Below are 24,771 nucleotides of genomic sequence, written 5' to 3'. Positions count from 1 at the left end.
CCATCCCATTAGTCTCTTAAATTGTGATTATAAAATCTTGGCCAGAATAATTGCATCCAGAATAACACCTCTGGCCCAAGAAGTAGTCCATATCGACCAAGCTGGATTTCTCCCAGGAAGGACTATCTCGAAAAATACCAACTTTCTCCTCCAAGCAATAGATTTGTGTTCTAATAATAGCATCAAGGCGTCTATCATTATGAGAGACCCTGAAAAAGCATTAGATCTAGTGCAGTGGGAAATTCTTTTCTCCACCATGACTAGATTTAAATTACCATTGCAACTGGATGAAGAGCTTGGGCAATCTATACAACCAAGCCAAAGCCAAGGTTATGATCAACTCACATTTGGAAGGGAGAATTTTAGGTATTAGGGGGACCCGCCAGGGCTGTCCAATTTCTCAGGTTCTTTTTGCATTATTTATCAAACTTTTAGCTCGCTCTCTTGGTCAAGAACTGCAAATGCTCCAAAACTCAAACTGTTTGCAGAGGACTTGTTCCTCTACTTGAATGCTGAAGAACATAATATTAAAATAACTTTTGATAGAATTCAAGCCTTCTCCTATCTGGAGGGTATAGAATAAACCAGTCAAAATCGGAAATCTTGCTATTCAATGCCTCCATTTCCATATTACCTAGTGAAATGCAACTCCAGGTCCAAGCCTTACATCCTATTCAATACCTAGATATTTTTACCTCACACGATTTTACTGATCTTTACCAACTTAATTTTTTACCTACATTGGCGAAAGCTAAACTGTTATCATCACAAAGGCAGCTATATCCACTTTCTATCATCGGATGAGTAGCTCTTATTAAAATGATGATTTTACCTCTCTTTCTCTTTATTTTTTCCAATGTTATTAAAAAGGTTCCCCAGACATTCTTTCTAGAAATTGACAAATGGTGCATCATTTCATTTGGTCAGATAAAAAACCTTGGATAAAGCTAGAAACTCTACAGTTATCAACTGAAGAGGGTGGTCCACACTTCAAGAAATATTTTCAAGCTTCTTTTGTATTTTAATGTGTGAGTGCAACTATCTCTCAAAACTTCACGAATAATTTCTATCTGAACCAAATGTTAAAAGTATCAAGCTCTTCCCTTTTCTCAAAATCCCGATGCTCCTAAAATGGTAAAGGTACATATTTCTCTTGGTAGTAACCTGGAGATTCAACCAACTGAAGGACGCCTATGACTTCCCCTAATTTCATCCAGATATCCTATTGGAAGAGTGTGATTTGTTAGGACTTCAGCTAGGAAGAGGGTGTATGCAGAAGTGTGAGGAAGCAGGTTTTCGCAGGCTTAAGGACTTTTTAAGAGCTGGAACTATGGGGCCCTAGAATCAACTTAAAGAGGGCAATCTAGCAGTTTCTGATGGGTTGTTTTTATCATGCTTACAAATTCAAAATTTTCTTTATGATCATAAACACTAAGAGAAGTCTTCAATCTCAGCATTAAGTCATGAATTTTAGGTCTCTGGACAAGTGGGAGTTGGTAAATGGTATGATAACCTGCGGAAACAACTGCATCCCAAGGTAGTTTACAGCAGCCCTTGCGAAAAGTCGTCCATTACTGGATGTAAGATAAAACCCACTACTTGGAATTCTTATAATATATGGGCCTGCAAGGCCATTAGGGGTACAAACTTCAAGAGGATGGCGTCCTTTTGAAATAGCTACTGTACTATACACCAGCTAAGCTCCAAAGGATGTTTCTAACCCTATCTGGACTATGTTTCAGATGGGAGGCGGATAAGGGGGAGTGGCTGTATATAATCTTTACTTGCCAAGTAATATTTTGGTTTTGGAGCAAAGTTTTTCAATGGATAGGGGCGACGCTCTAAACATCAATAGCACCAGAACCAACGGGTGACCTCTTTGGCATATGTAATCTGGTGAATCTGACGATTCTTTAGAAACAGATATATTTTATTTCGATCCTAGTGGCCAAATCATTGATTCTTCAAAATTGGAAATCAAGAGGAGCTCCCTCTTATGAGCAATGGGTATTAAAGTTGCAGCAGGTTAAAGCAAGGGAAGAGCTTTTTGTTCTGCGGATTGGGGCAATTTACAAGTTCCAGAAAATATGGAAAGGGGAAGGTAGGATTGTTTAGCACCCAAGGTCAACTGCCAACACCTCTAGGATTAAAAGCAACAATTGATTATTGACTAGTGCTCAATCAAGAAGTCAATGTAGATTTTAAGGGTTTTGCCAGGTATTCCCCTATTGCAATAATGTGATATGAATTAAGATTTTTCTAATGTTTTATGAAATAGTGTGTGAAATTAAGATGTTACATTTAACCAAGTGTAAATTAAATGAATTATTATATGGGTTTTTGCTTAAGGAAAAGGGTAAGACGACATTTGTAGGCTTTTTAGCCAATTGTCTATCATATAATTATGTATTGCCTGGTCGTGTCGGACAAGATGAATTGTATCCTATCGATTCATTTGTATTTAAATCCAGTATTTTACCTGCTCAAAATGAAAATATTTTTTTTTAAAAAGAACCTGAAAACCTGTTAATATAAACAAAGAATCTTTAGCAAATGGTAAATCAGGAGAAAAGTTAAATCGGAGAACAATGTTACCTCCTTTTCAACGGCTATGCATTGCATTTTCTACAGTTTAAGATGTTTTACATTTTGATACATGATAATTATACAACATGTGATTTGTGAACACGCAAATGGTGTGCTGCAGGAAAGATTGTGGTTTTTATTAGTCCACTATTTTGTAATGAAGCAATGAATGTTTTAGAGAGGCGTTAAGTCATGAAAAGAAACAAACCTTTACATTTTGAATTCAAAAATGTACTTTTCTCATTGGTGTTATTACAATGTCATGCCTTCTAGACTGTAAAACAGAGTATGATATATTGTTATCGAGCTGTAATTCCCAGAATCAATAATTATAAATGCTTTGTTTCCTTGACTTGATGAACTTCGATAAAACAATCTGTGGGTGAGTTGTTATGAGTCTATTGTGTCATTCTCAAGGAGCTTTTAGTGCTCTTGAAAAATTGGGGCAGGGATTTCAGTGGGAAAGCAGCAGAGGAAGGAGAAAGCTGGAAAACATATGCACTCTCATGGAGTGCCTAATGTACAAGAAAAAGTAGTTCCTTAATAATTGATCAGTGGGAGGATGCAATTCATCCTATCGAAAGAATGGTAAGGAGGGTATGCTCGATGGGAGAGACAAAGACATGTTAAACAACCTGAAACAAATAAAATGTGAGTTGCAAAACACATAGCCAATAGTAAGCAAGGGGAGGGATGCATTCCTATGTCAGCTTTCACTATGTCCCCAATATGTCTTTGCAACTAGATATAGCAGAGATCTAAAAAGTAAGAAATCATATGTTGTATTTTTATGCAAATGTACTTCATATAAAATCATGCCTTTATATGTTTCCAGATCGCAAGTAGTGAAGTACCAGAAAGGACCGAAGTACCAACAAGTTTTGTGTCTACTGTAACCAAACTTGTTGTGGTTACCCAGCCTGAGGCAGGATTACCGGGGGAACTGCTCACTCAACAACCCTTGATACAGGCAGTGGATGATAACGTAAGACATAGTTTGCATCTTTAGATGCACTATTGTACTCTTCGCTGATGTATTGTTCTAAGAAGATTTAAGAGCCTCATTTAGAGTAACCCTGGGCGTAGTTCGCGAAGTAGCGCTACGCGTATCTATGCAAAGTGCACTTCGCACTACGCGAGCTACGCGTAGCACTTCGCGAACTGCGTATTACCCTGTTCACACTGTGCAAGATGCCGTTTTCAATGATTGCACAGTGCGGACAAGCATCCAGCACTGTGCAATCATTGAAAACGTCATCTTGCACAGTGCGAGCTGTAGTTTTCTGCCGCTCGAGTAGATTTTTACTCGAGCGGAAGCTTTCTCAACGCGGACTGGTAGTTTCTCATCGCGAGCGGTCATGAGCATACGCGACCACTCGCAATGAGAAACCTGACCTCCCCGCGTTAAGAATCTCGCCGGAAGGTTTATTTTCCACGTTCGCGATCGCCAACTTGATGTTGCTGATCGCGAACGAGGAAAAAGTCTCGCCGGGATGTCATTTTGCTTGCTCGCGGTCGCCAACTTGACGTTGAGGACCGCGAGCAAGCAAAAAATGACCGCTGCACTACGCAACGCTACGCTATGCGTGTTTGCACTGTGCTACGTGCAATTTGCGTAGTGCAAAGTAGAGCAAACTTCGCAAAGTACGCGAGCGTAGCGTAGTGCTTTGCCCAGGCTTAATTTAGAGTTGACCGGTAAATGAAAATTCCCCAGTTTATTGAGTAAATTCCACACAACATATATATTCTGCTAGTGGACCCTTCTATGCATTTAGAGTTTCCTCCACACATTGGATGATCAAGTTACCACCCATCTGAAAGTGAAGCCCATGAAGCTCCTATCCGTATTGCACACACCAGGTTTTACCTTACATTGGTCAGATGTCAATATTCTACTCCACCATACACAAAAAATAAGGGGTAGGAGGAGATAACGTCCCACTTCGACCTCAAGTAACAACGTTAAGCATACAAAAAGAAGAGGGACTGTATATTCAAGATCGATGTGATAAAGGTAAGGGAGAAAAAATACTCAGGTAAACTGTGTCATGCTTCATCATAGGGCTTCTGACTCACCTCCGTACAAGCCCGCACTGGAGGTGGAGCAATAGGGAGGGAGAAGACAATACAACATGAAAAATAAAGGAAATGGGATCACAAGTGAACAAAGGTGCAGAAATAGTGGTTTAAAACTAGCCACGGGAAATCCTCAATCACATTTTAATCATGGATTGCCTGTCCAGAATAAAAAGGGTCAATTGAAAGACCAGTGGATGGTGGTATGGATGGCTATAATGAGTCACCTACCCCTCCACTCTGCAAAAAAAACATCGACATGTTTCAGCCAGCATGAAATAATACCCTGGCTTTCATCAGGACTCACATGTGAAAGATCCTATGGGTACAAGCCCTACCTCCTTGATCCAAGGGTAGAGGGTAGGAACCCTCCTCAATGAATTCTCCCAACAAGTATGTCGGGATGATTTCCGTGGGGAACCGAGTTTTTTCAAGTTCCAAACCTGAAATGGTGGGGGAGTGAAGACAGCTCCCTATAGTCACACTTTCGTCAAGGTGAGCAGCCGTAGAAGACGTGTCCCTCCGGGCACCGTGATGTTTCATATGTGAGTCCTGATGAAAGCTGCATCCATGATTAAAATGGGATTGAGGATTTCCCGTGGCCATTTTTAAAACCACTCTTTCTGCACCTTTGTTCACGTGATCCCATTTTCTTTATTTTTCGTGTTGTATTGTCTTCCCCCTCCCTAGTGCTCTATCTCCAGCGTTGGCTTGCGTGGAGGTGTGTCAGTAGCCCTATGATGAAGCATGACACAGTTTACTGTGTGTGAGGGCAGGTTTAAAAACTCCTGAGTGTTTTTTCTCCCTTACCTTGATCACAGCGATCTTGAAAATACAGTCCCTCTTCTTTTTGTGTGCATAATATCATTATTCTACTGTCTTGGTATATTGTTCGTAGCCAATATTGAATTATATTTCCTCCAAATTGGAGGAGTCTATCCTGGGAGCCGAGTTGTGTTCAAGAAAAGCAGGCATGCCCCTGCCAGTGCTTTAGGTCATGTGGAACTATGTAACCTACCTGGATAAACTGATGTACTTAATATCAAACAAATTAAATCATCTGTTGATGCTTTAAATCTCCTTTGACACAAATGTGAAATACACTTGATTATTCAGAAATGCATTAGTTAATATTTCCTTAAATAGTTTTTATAAGGTCAGATAGATGAAAACAAGAATTGAATTGCAAAATAGAGGACAACATCCCTTGCATGCAGAGTGGACTCCCGAGGGTATGTTGGAAAAGTGGATATCCCCTTGTGGGATGTATGAGTTAGTTTTTCGGTTCTTTGGGATGTTGCCAGGCAACAGAGGTGTAGACGTATAATCTACCGAATATTGAAATAGATTAAGACATGGGCCAGGAGCATGGGGCGGTGACTGTTTGTAATGACAGCAGCACTAAAAGCAATAGGATTGAATGTCCCTATCTTGCTTACCAGTGGATCAGTTTTATTCAAACATCCTGAGCGAGCCCAGGAGTCAAGAGAATGACCAGTGAATCAAAGTGGCTTGATGCCTTTGTAGATAACATTGGTAGGTGTGTCGGCGATAGGGGGATAGCACTAAAAGATATGCATTGGCCCACCATTTCCTGCAATATCTGAAAACGTATGTGGTGTCCATTTGAAAGTCCGCAATAAGCCTGGAGAAACTATGCCAATATTGACAAGTTGATTGTCTATTCAAAGTGGCTTGTCAATGATGGTACCTAAACTTTAGGCTAACCTACTGGGGATAACTGTGGTAGCAAAGTTGAATGGGCCGGACAAAATATAGTTCCCTTCAAGCAAATGACATTTTGTATTTTCAGCATTCAGGTAACAGTAAAACACTCATAACTGGAAGAGAAAATGGGGATCATTTAGGTACACCACACGGCGAGGTGCTTTGGTCCATATCGGTCGTGAGTGAGTCAACCTATTCTTGATTGTTGTCACATATTTCCAAAAGGAAGGTGTGATAGAAAGAGGTCGATTTTCAAATGGATAGATGATCTCAAAGAGATTTATGCCTATAGTAAACATAAAAGTGCTAGCTATAGTTGAAAGGTGAGCTGCTTGGAAACATACTCTTAGTGGCATTGCTAACACTGGGCAGGATGTTACAAGGCTGCCCTGTTTAGGGCAGCTGCACCAAAACCATGTCTACTTGATTTTTCCTGTCAACCAGGATTCTCCCAGACGGAAAATGATAATGTCTCCTTTTTGCTGGAAAAAGACTTCAAGTGTGTCAGGCTCAAAAGTCAATGTGCATCAGGGACCTTTGTCTTTTTCCCTGAATTTACCACCTTCAGTAAAAAAAAAGGGCACCAGGTTTGCAAACCTACAATGAATTGGAAAATGTTCAGTCACTGTTTGTTAATTTTGATTACCAAAGCAGCTTCCACCATGGAGGTGAAAGCAGTCTGAGGAAAGGCCCTGGGATACAGCAGGGAATTTTAAAAGCAGTAGGCAATCCCAGTCTCGGCCAGAGTAGTTGGTTCGCTCTGTCCTCTAGCCCATATAGCGCCCAGTTGTGTTTGAAAATAACACTTTTAGAAAGTGGCTATTTTCTTGTTCAGCCTTTCTGTGTGCCTCTGCCTGGTTGTGGGTTGACTGTCTGGTTTTGGAGTGACACGGGCTGAAGTGGCTCCAGGAGTCTGGGTGAGTCAGCCTGGGCTGAATAGGCCAATCTGCATTTGGAGTGGTGGGAGGAGTAGTACCTGTCCTTGACTAGGGCTGTGCCTGCCTTTCACAAAAGACTGGCTCCACCTCCTGTTTTGCGTCTGAAGACCCTGGCCACATTGACAAAGGAAGAAGTTGTGCACTGGCAGAGTGCACCCAGAACTGGTTTGGACTGGGTTCAAGACCCCATATACCTGGAGAACAAAGACATTTGGGGTTAAATATGAGAGCTGAAACCCCTTAACTTTAGACTACTTCGTGATCAAGAAGAACCTGCTGCCAACAAGGATAGCTGAAGAGACTGAGGAGTACTGCCCTTGCTGTGTGTCTGCGGCTGGCCTGCAGTTTGCTGTTCTACTGAGGAGATGACAAGGGACTGTGTGCTGTGTCCCCCTGCTTGAAAAGGACTTTGCTGTGTCCTGAAGAAAAAGTCTCCAAGGGCCTGAGAAGAGCTGGCCTTCTGTTACAGAAACTCAGGGATATAAAAGTTTCCAAGAACCTCTTTAAGCAATGTGTGAGTGTGACTGCACCCAGCGTGTATTCTTTGTGGAGCCCGTATTCCTGAGTAGGGCTTTACTCGGGAGATCGTCCCTATGTTGCTGAGTGTGTTCCAGCACCCAGGTTGTGATTGCGAGGAGTTTTGGAGAAGTGGGACTGGTCAAGATAAAGCGTGTCCCGTCACCGCCGCTGGCAAGAGATCGCAATTACCAGAAAAGAAAGCTGTGCTGAGTTCCTTGGCAGCGAGGCATTGCCTGGCAACCGGGATTCCCCTGAGACATGTGGCCATCACAGAGGGAGCCGCCCAGCAGGATGTCAGCTCAAGCCGAAGGGAAGCCGCGTTCAAGTGCGGGAAGGTGGTCCCGCTCCTCCCCTGTGAAGCGCCTTCGAAGTAGAGGGGCTCCCGTTGGCAGATCTCCAAGGTGCGGGCTGCAGCGCAAAACCAGCTCTCCAGGTAACGCTGCCCTCCACACTGATGCTAGCTGTATTACCTTGAGTGAGTTGGCCCACAGGACAAAGGAAGAAGTTGTGCACTGTCAGAGTGCACACAGAACTGGTTTGGACTGGGTTCAGGACCCCTTACACCTAGAGAACAAAAACATTTGGGGTATAAATATGAGGGCTGAAACCCCTGAACTTTCGGCTACTTCGTGATCAAGAGGAACCTGCTGCCAACGAGGATAGCTGATGAGACTGATGAGTACTGCCCTTGCTGTGTGTCTGGCCTGCAGTTTGCTGTTCTGCTTAGGAGAGGACAAGGGTCTTTGCTCTGTGCTGTGTCTCCCTACTTGAAAAGGACTTTGCTGTGTGCTGTGTCCTGAAGAAAATATCTCCAAGGGCCTAAGAAGAGCTGGCCTCCTGTTGCAGAAACTGAGGGATATAAAAGTTTCCAAGAACCTCTTTAAGCGCTGTGTGCGTGTGATTGCACCAAGCGTGGATTCTTTGTGGCGCCCGTATTCCTGAGAAGGGCTTGACTCGTGAGATCTCCTCTATGTCGCTGAGTGCGTGTTCCAGCACCCAGCTTGTGACTGCGAGGAGTTTTGGAGAAGTGGGACTGGTCAAGATACACCATTTCCTGCACCGCCGCTGGCCTGAGATCGTAATCACCAGAAAAGAAAGCTGTGCTGAGTTCCTCGGCTGTGAGGCGATGCCTGGCAACCGGGATTTCCCCCAGACGTGCGGCCGTCGCAGAGGGAGCCGCCCAGCAGTATGTCAGCCCAAGCCGAAGGGAAGCCGTGTTCAAGTGCGGTAAGGCGGTCCCGTTCCTACCCCGTGAAGTGCCCTCGAAGGAGAGGGGCTCTCGTCGGAAGATCTCCAAGGTGCGGGCCGCAGCACAAGACCAGCTCTCCAGATAACGCTCTGCTCTGCACTGCTGCTAGCTGTTATATCTTGAGTGGGTTGGGAGTCGGCGGGGCTGCCCGGAGCTTGAGTCTGGTTTGCGGGCCGACTGGGGACAGTGCGAGTGCGATCCTAGCCTCAGACCCGGTCTATCAGCTGATCATGTGGCCGGGGGAAGAGCGTGTGACGGCCGGGCTGTTGAGAGCCCCTTGATTTAGTTACCGGGGCCTGAGGGGGACTATTCCAGTATTTGCCTACGTGGTGGGGGCTCCCTCAGAAGAGCTGCGGTACCGGGGCCCGCTCCTCAGTACCTGTTTGTTTTCAGCATTGGATTGGCCCACCTATGGTAATCACCGCTCGTGTAGCCAGCAGCCCCGTGGGAGAAAGTCCTTTAATGGCAAGAGAACTGTGCAGGTGCTCAGGAACTGAATTGTGATAATTTGTTGAATTACCGTAAAGCATACATCGTCTACAAGTTTGTTCCTTCCAAAGAACATTTAAAAGAAAAGTTTAATTGTGTATGTTGGATTTTTGTCATTTTGGTCTTATGAAACTTAGATAAAGATACCTTTATTTTTCTAAACCTGTGTGGTGTCCATTTGTGGTGTTTCACTGTGTTACTGTGAGTTTTGTAAATACTTTACACATTGCCTTGGGGATAAGCATGTCTGCTCGTGCCAAGCTACCAAGGGGGTGAGCAGGGGTTATCTACAGTGTTTCCCCCTTACCCTGACTAGAAGCTAGGGTCCCTTTTTGGTCAAAGGTACTTACCTCTGCCAATGAGAGACCCCCATTTCTAACAGGGACATTTCCCAAAAATTGGCAGTTGTTCCATCCACCCACCTCTTGCATCTCCTAACTCATTTAGATGAAGAAGGAAGCATGTTTTTGGCAGATGATCCACTGGCTCTTCTGCTATTGGGAAAACTCTTGTGGGAAGTTGCCGTTATTGGAAACAGCATTGAAGGGGCCATCCATCTGACAGCATGCCCACCACCTTTTTTACTGCTGGAGCCCAAGGAAATCCCAAAAAGGAAAAATGCAAAAATAACCCCCATGCCTTTTGCTGAGAGGTTTTTTATGGCCTGGTGGAGAGAGTAGACCTACTTAATTGAGGGCTAAAATGGCTTCTCTGCGTAAATACCTGATGAGCCTTGTGACTGACATTAGAGGGATAGATGGTTTATCAGCCCATTCTTTGGCATTAAATTCTGCTTTTTACTGCCCTTAAAATTAGAATACAGAAACCATAGTTGTGATAAGCACCCTATAAACAGCCATAATAACATTAGCAATATTAAATATAATAAATATGATAGTAATAATAATTCTCCTCTCAGTTCACTGAGCATTTACCAAGTGCATTTCTTTTGCCTGGCCACTGTATGAAATTGTTTTTTATTTTTTGTCCGATATTTGTTACTATGTCAACATTCTTACATGCTTGTTTGTCGCAAACATTTTGAAGAACTCATGCATGAGAGTAAGCATCTTATTTCATACTGAGAAGTAAATAAAAACCAAAACTAATTTCTTTCTTGATGTTTTAGAACAACTGTGTAGCAGTTGATGCTAGTGCATTGACGTTGACCGCAAAACTTAAGAACTCAGAGGATGCATATGTTACTGACGGACTTACAGGAAATACCACCATTTCATTCAGCAGCTGTTGGGCCATCTACACTGATCTTGTTCTAGTTCCATCTGGTAAGAATCTTTCTTAATCTGCTGCACTGATTTGTTTAATTTGTGATAAGCATGCTTTGTAGAAATCATTACTGCAAGTTCTATTTAAGTGACATCTTACCTTTTGGAAATTGGGTTACTTGTTGAAGGAGGTGAAACCCTACTCAAGCAGCAGCCACAATCCCTGTCAGGGTGAGATGAAAGCAATCCTCAAATTAACATGTGCTCAACCATCTGGTAGCTTGGCACAAAAGCAGTCAGGCTTAAATTAGAGGCAATGTTTAAAGTATTTATACAGCACTTTAAACAGTAATGAAGTGGAAACGCAGAACTAGACATGTCCCAGAGCAATTTAGAACAATATAGTACATTTTAATGAATTATTAGAGACCAAAATAACAAAGTTCTAATCTGTAGAACCAGAGATCTGCAATTTCAGAGTTTTAAGTAAAAATTGTGCCAAGAAGCACAAAGCGCCAAGTGAGATTACCTTGTCGCTCCGGACTGGAACAAAATCAGAATTTTGGCCGTCTGTGATGGAGCACGGCCAGATACAAGGAAGTTAGGCCCGTTGAACAAAGTGCCTTCAATCCTGGTTGCAAGATCCCACGTTGAGGAAGCATCATGCAGTGGCAGTTCCGTGGAGCTGTGAGGCTGTGATGTGAAGTCCTGCGTCATCTTCAATTATACTGTTAACGAGTGACATGTGGTGTGAAGGCCTGTGTTGAGGATGCATTGCGTCAACTCAGCCCACAGGAGGGCTGGCAGAGCACCTTCAGGCACATTTGCGAGGGTACAGGACTGGGGTGGCACCACATGGGGGAAAGGCTCACCGCAGATTGAGTTCAGGTGCAGGGTTCGAGATGGTTGGAGCCTTTTCTGTGCCTGAGGCTCTGATCAGGAGGTCAGCCAACTACCGAAGTGGCGAAGTGAACTAAAGAATGATTTGACCCAGATCTGTGACCGGGTGTGAGTGTCTGAAAAGTTTCAGCGCTCCGTCCATCATCTCCTTGTATTGACTAGTGTGACTCCAGCACTGACAGTGCCTGCAACTTAAGAAGCCCTTTAACCATGTCTCCAGCATAATATTAGAGAGCCTGTGCATGCAGTTGTAAACTGCCATTTTGATATGGCAAAATACCCTTTTTGCCAGCCCAAACCTTCATTTTTAATACATATAAGTCACCCCTAGGGTAGGCCCTAGACACCCCAGAGGATAGAGTGAAATGTATTTAAAAGGCAGGACATGTGCTTGTAGCGAACAACCCTCAAATTTGTTTTTCACTACTGCAAGGCCTACCTCCCCCATGGGGTAACAATGGAGCTACCTTATTACATTTTATAAGTGTAATTTCCAAATGGGAATAGGTAATCAGTTCATATTTGGATCCTTATTTAAAATCCTAACTTATGTTGAAGTCAGATTTTAAATTACAATTTTGGAAATGCCACTTTTAGAAAGTTGCCATTTTCCTGCCCTAGCCTTTTAGTGCCTGTAGCCCGTCTCTGGTCACATGACTGGGATTTGCCGACAGTTGGGCTTTGTGTATTACTCCTAGACAAACACACAATCGGGAGCGTAGGTATTCCTGGATGTGCCATCACTGGCAGAATGGGAGGGAGGAGCTTGGCACAGCCCTACTTACACCTTAATAGGCTGTGTCCTGCCTCCACACAAATGGCACCATACCCCCTGTGATTGGACTGGAGCCAGGACAGGGGAGGCAGATGTGATAAACGAAATTAGGAGTTTGCCTGTGACTTCACTCTGAGAAGAATTGAGGTTGCGCTTGAGGAGGGTTACGCTCCCCCTCAACCAGTAACCCAATTTCTTACATAAAATCGTTGAGTGTTCTCAGTCCGAACCTTTGTGATGTGCAAGTGTGGTAGGTGACAGCTGCCCCCCCCTCATCACGTTAGTGGGGAGAACTACCCAACCTCCCTGAGTTCTCATCACTAAGGCTGAAGAACCTGGATAGACTATCAGCATTGGCATGGTCAGACCAAAGGTGGTGTTCCACCATAAAGTCCATTCCCTCTAGGGAGATAGACCTCTTCAAGAGCTTGGGATTTTTACCCCTCAATTGCATGAACCATCTGAGGGGCCTGTGGTATGTCTGAAACAGGAATGGTCTCAGCTTCTTTAGTGCCCAGACCTCAGCAAAGGCGTCTCTCTCAATAACAATCTGCCTCTGTTCCCAGAGAAGCATCCTCCTGCTAATGAAGGCTACAAGTTGGTATAGCCCCCCTCATTTAACTGTGCTAAGACAGCCTCTATGCCATGCTGTTTAGTGTCTGTATGAACATTAATTCCTTGGAGAAGTCAGAAGCCTTCTCAACAGGTGCTGTAAACATGGCTTCCTTAACGGAGTCAAAGGCTTTCTGACGGACCTTTGTCCAGATCACAATTTTGAGCTGCTTCTTAGAAGTCAGCTCAATTAAGGGGGACAACCATAACAAACCTCCTGTAATATTTTGTAAGGCCCAGGAAGACTCTCACCTCAGTCTAATTTGTAGGAGGTTGCTATGCCAGGATAGTGTAATTCTTTGCCTGGATGTGCTACTCCTGGCCCCGCTCATCATGTGACCCAAAAACACCACAGTACCCTGCCCTTTCTGGCACTTACTGGCCTTGATAGCCAAGTCTGCCTACTCTATGGCCTGAACCACCTCCTGGAGGTGATACATGTGTTCTTCCCAGCTGGGGCTGAAGACAGCTATGATATCTAGGTAGGTGGCACAGAATGCCCCCTTCCTAGCCAGGACCCTGTTCCCCATCCTCTGAAACATGGCTGGGGCATTCTTTAAGCCAAAGGGCATCACACTAAACTGGAATTGACCCTCTGGGGTCGAGAATGCAGACCTCTTTCTTGCCCACTCAGTTAGAGCAATCTGTCAGTACCCTAATATGAGATCAAAGGAACTGAATAATTTTGCAGCCCCTAGCATGTGTATGAGCTCATCAGCTTGGGGGATGAGTGCACGTCACTCTTGGTGACTTAATTGAGTCCCCTGTAGTCAGCACAGAGCCTATGTTCTGGAGTGACGCCCGGTGGGGCAGCCTTGGGTAACAGCACCACTGGGCTGGACCAGAAACTGCTGGAAGGCTCAATCACCCCTAATTCAAGCATTTGGGAGACCTCCTCCTTGATGCTAGCTCTCACCTTGTTAATTATGTTCTTCACAGGTATACTGTCTCCAGTATCGATGTCATGGGTACACCAATGTGTAAGCCCAGGGGTGAGGGATAACAGAGAAGAGAACTGCCCCAGCAACTGGCGATAGTCATTCTGCTGGTCGGAGGACAGAGTAGGGGAGAGGGTAACACCCTCTACTGACCCATTGTGCTCAGGAGGTGAGGGAGAGATTCATTCTCCTCTTCCACTCCATCATCTGTCACCAGGAGCATGGTGACCATGGACCTCTCAAAAGGGGTCTTGGGATCCAGCAGGTAGGAGGCATCTCCCTTCTGCTCCTTCACCTCAAATAGGGCTGTTGAACGATCCTGGAGAGCACATGGCTCTACAGGCTGTATGGCCCACCCCTCTGGCCAGGCTGAAACTCCAACAGACTGGCCTTCTGGTTGTAACAGAGTTACATCATTTCTTGATGGCCTCAAGATTATTTTTTAACCTTCCAGAAGTGCTGCATTTGGTTACAGAGTTCCAGCATGTAGCTGCCTACATCCGGAGGAGGTTTCATCCCTTTATCACAAACTGAGAGGTCCCCTAACAGGGTGTCCAAAGAGGAGCTCAAATGGGCTAAACCCTATCCCCTTCTGTAGCTCCTCACTATAGGCAAACAGCAAGCTTGGCAAGAGGACATCCCACTTCTGCCCACTTCTGCCTCATGGGTTCAAGCTGGCCAATAATCATGCCTTTGAGAGTCTTGTTGAATCTCTCAACAATCCAGTTTTTTTAGGGTGATAGAGAGTGGAAAACATGTAGGTTACCCCACACTCATCCCACATGGACTTCATGTCAGCTGGCATGAAGTTAGAGCTTCGGTCAGACAGTACTTCCTTGGGGAACCTCACACAAGTAAAAAATCCAATCTTGGCTCCAGCCACCGCTGGTGCAGTCACCAACCTCATTGGTATGGCCTCTGGGTACCGTGTGGCGTGGTCCTCTCAGACCAGGATGAACCTGTTGCCTGAAGCTCACTTGGTGTCCAAGGGACCAACAATGTCAATGCCTACCCTCTCAAAGGGAGTGCAAACAACAGGCACGGAATGTAGGTGAGCCTTAACCTTTTCCCTGCTTTCCTGCTGGCCTGGTAGGTGGGACAAGGCCTACATAATTTATCTAAGGGTGTTTTCATTCAGGGCCAATAGAAGTGGTAGACAAGCCTGGCAAAGGTCTTGTCCTGCCCCAGATGTTCTGCCAGAGGTATACCATGAGCCAACCTGAGGAGAAAGGTCCGATAACAATGGGGGACCACCAGCACCCAGGGAGCCCCAGTTGCAGGGACCGGAGACTCACTGTATGGAAGACCATTCTCATAACAGATAAGGTGATCTACAGGGGGTATCACCTGCTGCCTGGGCATAAGCTTGTCGCCTCAAGCCTGAAGCCGCGTTTGCAGCGTGGTGTTAAAATGGAGCGTGGCCTCGGACCACCCATCTGCAATCCAGCTGTGTGGTGCTTTATGGAGGTACCTGGTGGGCTAGTTCGCCCCCAGGGACCCTCAGTGTTCAAGGGGCATTAATTCCCAACTTACAACGCACTAGGGGATGCTTCTTTCTGCACCCCTGTTGTCTCTTTATGTACCTCTTTTGCCTCTTTCTGTACTTTTCTTGCCTTTTTCTGCACCTCTCTTCCCTCTTTCTGCACGTCTGTTGCTTCTTTCTGCACCCCTGTTGTCTCTTTCTGCACTTGTTGTCCCTCTTTCTGTACCTTTCCTGTTTTTGCATCTCACTTGCCTCTTTCAGCACTTTTCTTGCTTCTTTCTACACCTATGCTTCTTCTTTCAGCAATTCTCTTGCCTCTGTGCACTTCTCTTTCCTGTTTCTGCACCTCCCTTGCTTCTTTTGGCACCTCTGTTGGCTCTTTCTGCACCTCACTTGCTCCTTTCTACACTTCTCTAGCCTCTTTCTGCACCCCTGTTGCTCCATTATGCACTTTCCATGCTTCTTTCTGCACCTGTCTTGCTTCTTTCTGCACCCTTGTTGTTTCTTTATGTACCTCTTTTGCCTCTTTCTGTACTTTTCTAGCCTTTTTCTGCACCTCTCTTCCCTCTTTCTGCACCTCTGTTGCCTCTTCATGCACCTCATTTGCTTCTTTCTGCACCTCTGTTGTCTTTTTCTGCACCCCTATTGCTTCATTCTGCACTTTCCATGCTTCTTTCTACACCTATGCTTCTTCTTTCAGCAATTCTCTTGCCTTTTTGTGCACTTTTCTTGCCTGTTTCTGTACCTCTCGTGCCTCTTTTTGCACCTCTGTTGGCTCTTTCTGTACCTCATTTGCTCCTTTCTACACTTCTGTTGCCTTTGTCTGCACCCCTGTTGCTTCATTCTGCACTTTCCATGCTTCTTTGTGCACCTGTGATGCTTCTTTCTGCACCCCAGTTGTCTCTTTATGCACCTCATTTTCCTCTTTCTGCACTTTTCTTGCCTTTTTCTGCACCTCTCTTCTCTCTTTCTGCACGTCTGTTGCCTCTTTTTGCACCTCTGTTGCTTCTTTCTGCACTGCTTTTGGTTCTTTCTGCACCTCAATTGCCTCTTACTGTACTTCTATTGCTTCTTTCTACACCTCTGTTGCTTCTTTCAGCAATTCTCTTGCCTCTTTCTGCACTTTTTTTGTTCTTTCTGCATCCCTCTTGCCTCTTTCGGTAGCTCTCTTGTCTCTGTGCACGTCTCCTACCCCTTTCTGCACCCCTTTTGCCTCTTTTTACACCTCTGTTGGTTCTTTCTGCACTGCTCTTGCTTCTTTCTGCACCTCAATTGCCTCTTTCTGCACTTCACTTGCTTTTTTCTGCGCCTTTCTTGCCTCTTTCTGCACCTGTGTTGCTTCTTTCTGCACTTCTCTTGCCTCCTTCTGAACCTCTTAGTTAGAGGTAGTTTTAATCCCCCTGCCCTATTATGTACTCTGGCCATACAGGGGAGGTCATGCCACTCACAGGGATACCCCAACCCATAGTGTACCCTAGTGTATGTAGGTGTTTTCACTGTATTCTAAGTGTCTTTCAGCATAGCACAGGCTCCAGGCCTGGTTAGTCAGAGTCAGTCACCACCAGTACCTGTCAGCCAAAAGTTGGGGGCAGAGGATGACTTTGCAACAAGGCCTCTTTCTGCTCCTCGGTTGGTTCTTTGTGCACATCTCTTGTTTCATTCTGCACCTTTCTTCGTATTTCTGGACTTCAGGTGCCTCTTTCTGCATTTTTCTTGCTTCTTTTTAAGCCTTTCTTCCTCTTTCTGCACATGTCCTACCTTTTTAGGCATAGTAAGAAATTAGCATTTAAAAAATCTTTGAAATTCACTGAAAAAACCATAGGTTTCAGGGACGTTATAATTAGAAATTAGCAGTTAAAAAACCTTTGAAATTCACTGAAAAAACCATAGGTTTCAGGGACGTTATAGTTAGAAATTAGCATTTAAAAAACCTTAGAAATTTACTGAAATAAAACCCAGTTTTCAGGGACATTATAGCTATTTGGACATTTCACTCGGACAAAATCTGAGAAATTCAGCCGTTATAGTTCGTTCAGTTAACTATAACTCGCACCCCCGCATTGCACTGCTGAAGACGTCACATATTACATCATTCATGACATGGTCAGTGACATCACTGATGACATCATCCATGTGATAATCTGATGCACCTCCTCATACCCTAATATAACCTTTGATACACCCACTCTATAATACAGACTACCATTTTCAAAACCATAGACGCACCAATACCAGTTAGTACATACCCACTCACTAATTCCTAGGTCTACACACACATCCACTCATTCACCCATAAAGTCACTACATGTAGTCAACCATCAATACCGCACTATCAAATGCACTCACATATCTATAGAGACACTCACACGCCGCCACTCATCCAAAGAGTTACTCACACACCTAGTCATTCATACAAAGAATCAATCACACTCCCATTTACCCACCCATACAGTTATACACACTCCACCTCGCTTATTCAAACATATACTTACACTCTTATACAATAACTAATACAAACACACACTCATCCATACAGCCACCCTCACAATCACTCACTCTCACATATAGTCATTTATATTCTCCAACACTCACTTACACTGCCTTTCACATATGCAGTTACTCACACATGTACCACTGGGGCATCCATTCACTCACCAACACACCCATACACACAGTCACCCACCCATACAGCCCTTCACAGATACATTCTTGAACCCATGCACCCAGTGAATCACCCACTCACACATCTATGCACAGAGTCACAGCTCCCACCTACCCACACAGACACTCAGGCACCCATACAGATACTCAGACAACCAATCAATAACCCAAATAGACCCTCATTTAGCTACTCACCCATGCAACTGCTTACACACCAACTGACAAACTAAATTGTGTGAATGTCTGTATCAGTCACTAACCCATGCATTCAGTAAGACACATTTAATCACTCACTTATACAGTCAGTCAAGCACCTACTAAATCCTCCATCCAGACACTTATACACCCACTGATTCTTCAATACACCTCGGCATATATATAAAACATATATAAAACATATTTAAACTTTATAAACACACCAGTCACTGGATGATGTCATCAGTGATGTCATTTGAGATGTCATCATTGCTGTCTTCAGCGATGTCACTGACCATTACATGAGTGATGTAATATGTGAAGTCATCAGCAGTGCGTTGTGGGGGCGCGAGTTATAGTTAGCTGAACTAAGTATAACTGCCGAATTTCTCTGGTTTTGTATGAGTGAAATGTCCAACTAACTATAACGTCCTTGAAACCTGTGGTTTTTTCAGTGAATTTCTATGGTTTTTTAAATGCTAATTTCTAACTATAACGTCCCTGAAACCAATGGGTTTTTTCAGTGGATTTCAAAGGTTTTTTAAATGCTAATTTCTAACTATGGCATCCCTGAAACCTGTGTATTTTTCATTGAATATATATATATATATATATATATATATATATATATATATATATATATATATATATATATATATATATATATATATATATATATATATATATATATATATATATATATATATATATATTATATAGATAGATAGATAGATAGATAGATAGATAGATAGATAGATAGATAGATAGATAGATAGATAGATAGACTGAAAAAACATATTTTCCAGGGACGCTATAGTTAGTAATTTGCATTTAAAAAACCTTTGAAATTCACTGAAAAAACCATGGGTTTTCTCACACATTCTACCAGTAAAAGACTGTAATTTGAGTATTAGACGTCTGTACGTTGTCTTTTACTTAACAATATAGCATATGGTGTTCAATATGGATGCTTTCTCTAATCAGATGTTTTACATTTTGTGTACCTTACATATTAATAAAATGCCAATACATGTGAAGAACGTGGGGGGTCTAAGGGACTCAAAATAGCTCAAAAACTCAAAGAAGTAAACTTTTTTAGGTAAACTTTGTAGGTAAGTTTTTCAATGTTTGTGCTATATATAGAGAACACCTAAGTTACACCAAGATATACTTGGCATAAGTAAGATGAAATGTGATGTGACGTCCACCAATCAATGCAAAAATCACAGAATTGATGAAGTAAAGTGTAGTGATCAAGTCCACTCAGTTGTGATGATTTAGGTAGGTTTATTGGAGATGGTACAAGATCACAGGGAGACCATAAGTAGGCCAGATAAGGAACAAGATAAGACCAGAGTAAGACCCCACCAGGAGCAGCCAGCAGGCAGCTCAGCCCAGTCAACTGTCATAACTCACTGCAGATTCCCAACATTCTGACAGCATAATCACATGAACATTCCACTGGTGGTAGATTGGCATTGCATCAGCATAAGCAGGATATAACATATCCCCCTTTCTTATACGGGAAAACATAAAGCTAGAAACATAAGAGAAAAACCTGAGAAAGTGAAAGCAAAGTGATTATACAAAAACAAGGAGAACAACGATCATAAGAAAAGCAGTGTGAGAACAACCATAGAGAAAAACAACCAGAGAGAAAATAAGAAACAGAGAAGAATCAAATTAAGAAACAGAGAAGAATCAAACAGAGAAGAATCAAACATAGAAACCATCCTCCCTTCTTACACAACAGCGAAGAAGAAAAAAAAAAAACAACAACGTAAGAGAAAAGGATAAAAAAAAAACGCAAAAGAATGCCCCAAAACATACCCACTGGCCAGAACAGGAATGAAATGGAGGCTGAAAATGGAAAACGAAAAGAACACAGGGCAACAGATAGCGACAAACGCAGAGGAAGATAAAACGACAGAAAAACAAAAGAAAGTCCAGAATCCACAAGAGACATGAGAAGAAGACCTCAGAAGGAAACAGACAAGAAGAAAGAAACAAGAAAAATGAGGAAAAAAAAAATATATAAGGTAATTCCGCATCTAAACACCACTATCTTAAAGCAATGACAAAATTGTAATGCAAAGATAAAACAGCAATAAAATATAATATCAACAGAACATACTTAGCAATGAAAATATGAAAAGCATTGAAATAAGGTAAAAACCTAAACTAAGTATGTGAACTAAACTGCATGGGTGAGAACCCACGACTGATCTCTTGGGAAAGAGATGACTTGTGCACCAAACTGGGAATGCTCCCCATACACATATAAGTGTAAGAACAAACTTTGTGTGGAAAAGCCACACCGTGCACTATAGTGATGTAACTGTGTTAAAACAGCACATATGAGTAGGTACTCATTACATATTCCAACCAATGAAAGGAATATTTGGGTAAGAACCCCTGGTAATGCAAAAGGACTGAAACCTTTGCATGAAATCCCTGTAAAAGGGTCGAACAGACAGTGTTTGGGTCGGAACCCACACTTATGCAATAGGACTGAAACCTTTGCATGAGAATTGACAGTGTATAGGTAGGAACCCATATACTTAATGCAAAGAGGGCTACCCCCTTGCATAACTCCATAGGGAGGTTTGATAGAGTGGTGCACAAACGAGAAACACAATTTATGTAGAGTAAACAGAAAAAAAACAAGAGTTATCCTTGAACGGACAACAAGTGTGGAGCTACCACACAGTGCACCAAAGTAACATAACTGTTAGCTTTACGGGTAAGAACCCAAATACATGAGTAGGAACACATGACAAACCTATAATTGAAATAAAACTGTGTGCAAGAGAACAGTGAGCAAATGGGACTTAAACCCATTGCTAGCAAATGGGACTAAAACCCATTGCAGTCCCTAGGTAAGGAGATAAAAACAATAAACTTTGCAAAGATAACACAAACGTTGAAAATAGCCACTAATTGGAGAAAACTTTGTAGTCAAATCACATGTGACTATGTGAGGGAAAGTATCTATGAACATGCACAAGCCAAAACAATTAAATCATCAAACAGCACCATGAGTAAAATAAAAAGTAATAGACACTGATGAAGGCACCAAGAAAGACATAAGGCACCTTTACCTCAACAGAGACTGATGAAAAGAATGTCTCAATGTCCGTGATCCCTGGACTCCATCAAGAACACATGAAATTTTAATCTAGCAAGCGTGAATGAAACATCACTACTAACGCTAGACTTGGATTCAGTAGATGTGAGGAAAAAAAACAGTGTCACCATTGAGTAATCCTGGACGCACAACGTGGTTGGCAAAATACCGGAAAGGAATGAAGACAATGGTGTATTACAGCAGCTTTAATGTCCACGCCAATTCAAAGATGGCGGCACGTTTTTTTGTACACTATCCCGGGTGGCTCAGGGCATGCTGAAGCATGCAGGCGTGAATTCACAAACAAAGCAGGAAACCGAATGTCGGGCGTCACAGAGAACTGAAGAACGGAGAATGCACTGCCTGCTTGCGACAGTAGAAGGTGAGAGCGCGCTTGCATTTTGAAATTGAAGGATGCGCTGCCGTTAGACTGTAGTGAAGATCCACCTCAGGGTTTTAAATAAATATTAAAAACATGGAGATTTGCAAAAAGAACACAGTCCTTGCTCACAGACATATGTGCATATGCTCACCAAAGCACTGGTACTCACATAAAACAATACACAGCCAGGTCTTCACAGTGTCAAATGGACTGCCCTTCGACAAGCGCTATCGATAAATGAAGTGCAAATTGAACCATTGAAGACCAAACGACACCGAGACAAATAGCCGGGTGATCAGGCCGACTACGTCTTGATCGGAGATGAAACTGACGAGGCTTGCAGAGAGTGTAGAACTGTATTTGGATGCACGTTTAAAAATCCTTGGTTGACAGCATGAATGAAGGTGAAACGCAGTAGGGAGAGTTTTAAGCATGCGTAGACGTTACACGCTTTCTATGTACAGACAGCTCACTCCTCAAAAGGCACACAAATTACCTTGTTTGCTGAGGCTCTTGCTTGTAGAGACGTTGCAGACAAAACAGGAACATGCTTGGGCTACAGTTGAAACAGACTAGCTTTTTGAGGTGCTGCATGCGTTGGAAGGACAGACCTTTTCACACGCTGTAGGAACAGCAGGCAGAGACATGAGATGTTGCATAGAGATTGGAACTGGCACTATTGCGTTCCGTTGTTGAAGTAGTTGATTGATTGAAAGTTGAAGTTGCAGGTTCTTTAAGAAATCTGCCCAAGACTGAATGTAGACTTCCCAGACGCTTTTCCTCACAGGAACAACTGGCAGACTGGTAGTGGGCGACCGATGGGAGGTCACTGGTGGGGTCAGGATGCCAGTTGAGATAACTTGAGTTGAGTTGCTGGAGGTTGATGTATTTTTGAAGTTGCTTGCAGATCTTGAGGTGACAGAAGTAGGTTCTTTAAGTTTGAAATCGTCGCCAAAATATTGTAGTGATCAAGTCCACTCAGTTGTGATGATTTAGGTAGGTTTATTGGAGATGGTACAAGATCACAGGGAGACCATAAGTAGGCCAGATAAGGAACAAGATAAGACCAGAGTAAGACCCCACCAGGAGCAGCCAGCAGGCAGCTCAGCCCAGTCAACTGTCATAACTCACTGCAGATTCCCAACATTCTGACAGCATAATCACATGAACATTCCACTGGTGGTAGATTGGCATTGCATCAGCATAAGCAGGATATAACATAAAGCATAGTGGAAAAGGGGTCTAGTGAGGAGTAAAAATATATCAAAAATAAAATGAACATTTTATAATTGTCTATGCTTATGCAGGTCTGTGTTACAAAATGTGGACAAAACACATGAATATGGTAAGAGAATAAGGGTTAAGTCAGCTTTAATTTTGAATATCATACATTTACCCTTGTATATTTGTAGCCGGTGTTAAGTTACATGTACATATTTGATGTATAAGCTAAAATGTATGTTTCCCGGTTAAAAGTCCCAAGATAACTCAAATGCGCAGGCTTGTCTTTTACCCACTCAGTACACAACTAACGACTATAAAAGCATATCTGGGATTAAATTCCAGGAATTTAACCCCATCATTGTGAAAGGATTAATGGGGAGTGCAGTCCCACATCAAACATGGTAAACAAATCCGGTCTGTACCCTGAACTATAGAGGAAGTTGCAATGAAATAAAGTATGCACACTAGCTTTGAGTTTGGCTTAATTTTATGGAGATGTGATGTCTTTACATGAATAGCCCCAGTCCTCTAAAGGTCTGTGTAATCTCTTAAACTATGTATGCGGGTTAGTTATCCTGCACTGCTCTAACTGCTCTAAATGCCAAGCATTCCCTTTCTAAAACTGATAACTATGTACCACAGGTATTTCTAAACAGTTTAAACACTGTAACAATCTTTATGCTGGAGTAGACAACAATTAGGACACTTATGTCCTTATGCTTATGATCCTGGTCACTTTTAAAATGGTCACTGCAGTCTAATCTGTTTGACTTCTAATGTAATGTCTGCATTATTTTTCAGGAACCGATTATAAAATCGAATTTTCGTTGAATAATCTGTTAGCACAAACTAAAAACTTTAATTCGAAAGACTCAGCATTACCAACGATGACAACAACATCAACAACAACAACAACAACAGCACCACCAACATCGACAACAATATTGACAACAACATCAACGACAGCAACATCATCAACAACAACACCAACAACACCAACAACGACAACAACAACACCAACAACACCAACAACATCGACAACATCGACAACAACATCGACAGTAACATCAACGAGAACAACAACATCAATGACAACAACATCGACAACAACACCACCAACAACACCAACAACTACATCAACAACAACATTGACAACAAAATCAACGACAACAACATCAATGACAACGACATCAATGACAACAACATCAACTATAACAAAGAAAACCATAGCAATAAATTTCATATTCTCATTCAGTTCTGCCCAAGGAGTGAGAAGTGGTCTTGCCTTCCAGGTGTTGGTCATCTTCTATGGATTGTGGCTAGGAATGCTCTGAAGGTGTGTGACATTTCTTTTTAAGTATGTTGCGTGAGAACTGTAAAATTGAAAATTTGTCTGCAGTGGATGAACAGATGATTCACGACTCTAAAATACATCTTGCTGTTGGATTTTTAGGGGCTTATTTACAAGGCCCTTGTGCTGCCGGTGCGCATCTGTGGTGCAAGGGGCTTGTAAATAAGCTCCTTCATTTTTTTTTATGTGTTCCAAATGACAATTATTTTATCATTCTGCTGTTTTGCTTATGTAAGCAATGGCTTACAAGAATAATTAGCGCAAACTCTATTTGTTCCCTGCTAAGATTTTGTATCAGTTCACAGCATGAAA

The 24,771-nt window shown here is 42.9% G+C and overlaps 1 protein-coding gene across 2 annotated transcripts in view; it reads left to right on the top strand.

The window, feature by feature from the left end:
* The window catches only part of LOC146830894 (fibrocystin-L-like), a 1,907,335-nt gene that overhangs the window by 1,847,546 nt on the left and 35,018 nt on the right, over positions 1-24,771 (top strand). For both annotated transcript variants that reach the window (XM_085605084.1, XM_085605082.1), the window contains exons 77-79: positions 3,422-3,571; positions 10,715-10,871; positions 23,910-24,444. In XM_085605084.1, coding sequence (XP_085461210.1) covers positions 3,422-3,571; positions 10,715-10,871; positions 23,910-24,442 — 840 coding nt within the window. In that variant the 3' untranslated portion in view covers positions 24,443-24,444. The remainder of the gene's footprint in view (positions 1-3,421; positions 3,572-10,714; positions 10,872-23,909; positions 24,445-24,771) is intronic.

The sequence above is a fragment of the Triturus cristatus genome, chromosome 5_1 (genome assembly GCF_964204655.1).
Source record: "Triturus cristatus chromosome 5_1, aTriCri1.1, whole genome shotgun sequence".
In the NCBI taxonomy this organism is placed as follows: domain Eukaryota; kingdom Metazoa; phylum Chordata; class Amphibia; order Caudata; family Salamandridae; genus Triturus; species Triturus cristatus.
Note: the sequence above shows the minus strand (reverse complement) of the source record. Positions and strands in the feature narration are given on the sequence as shown.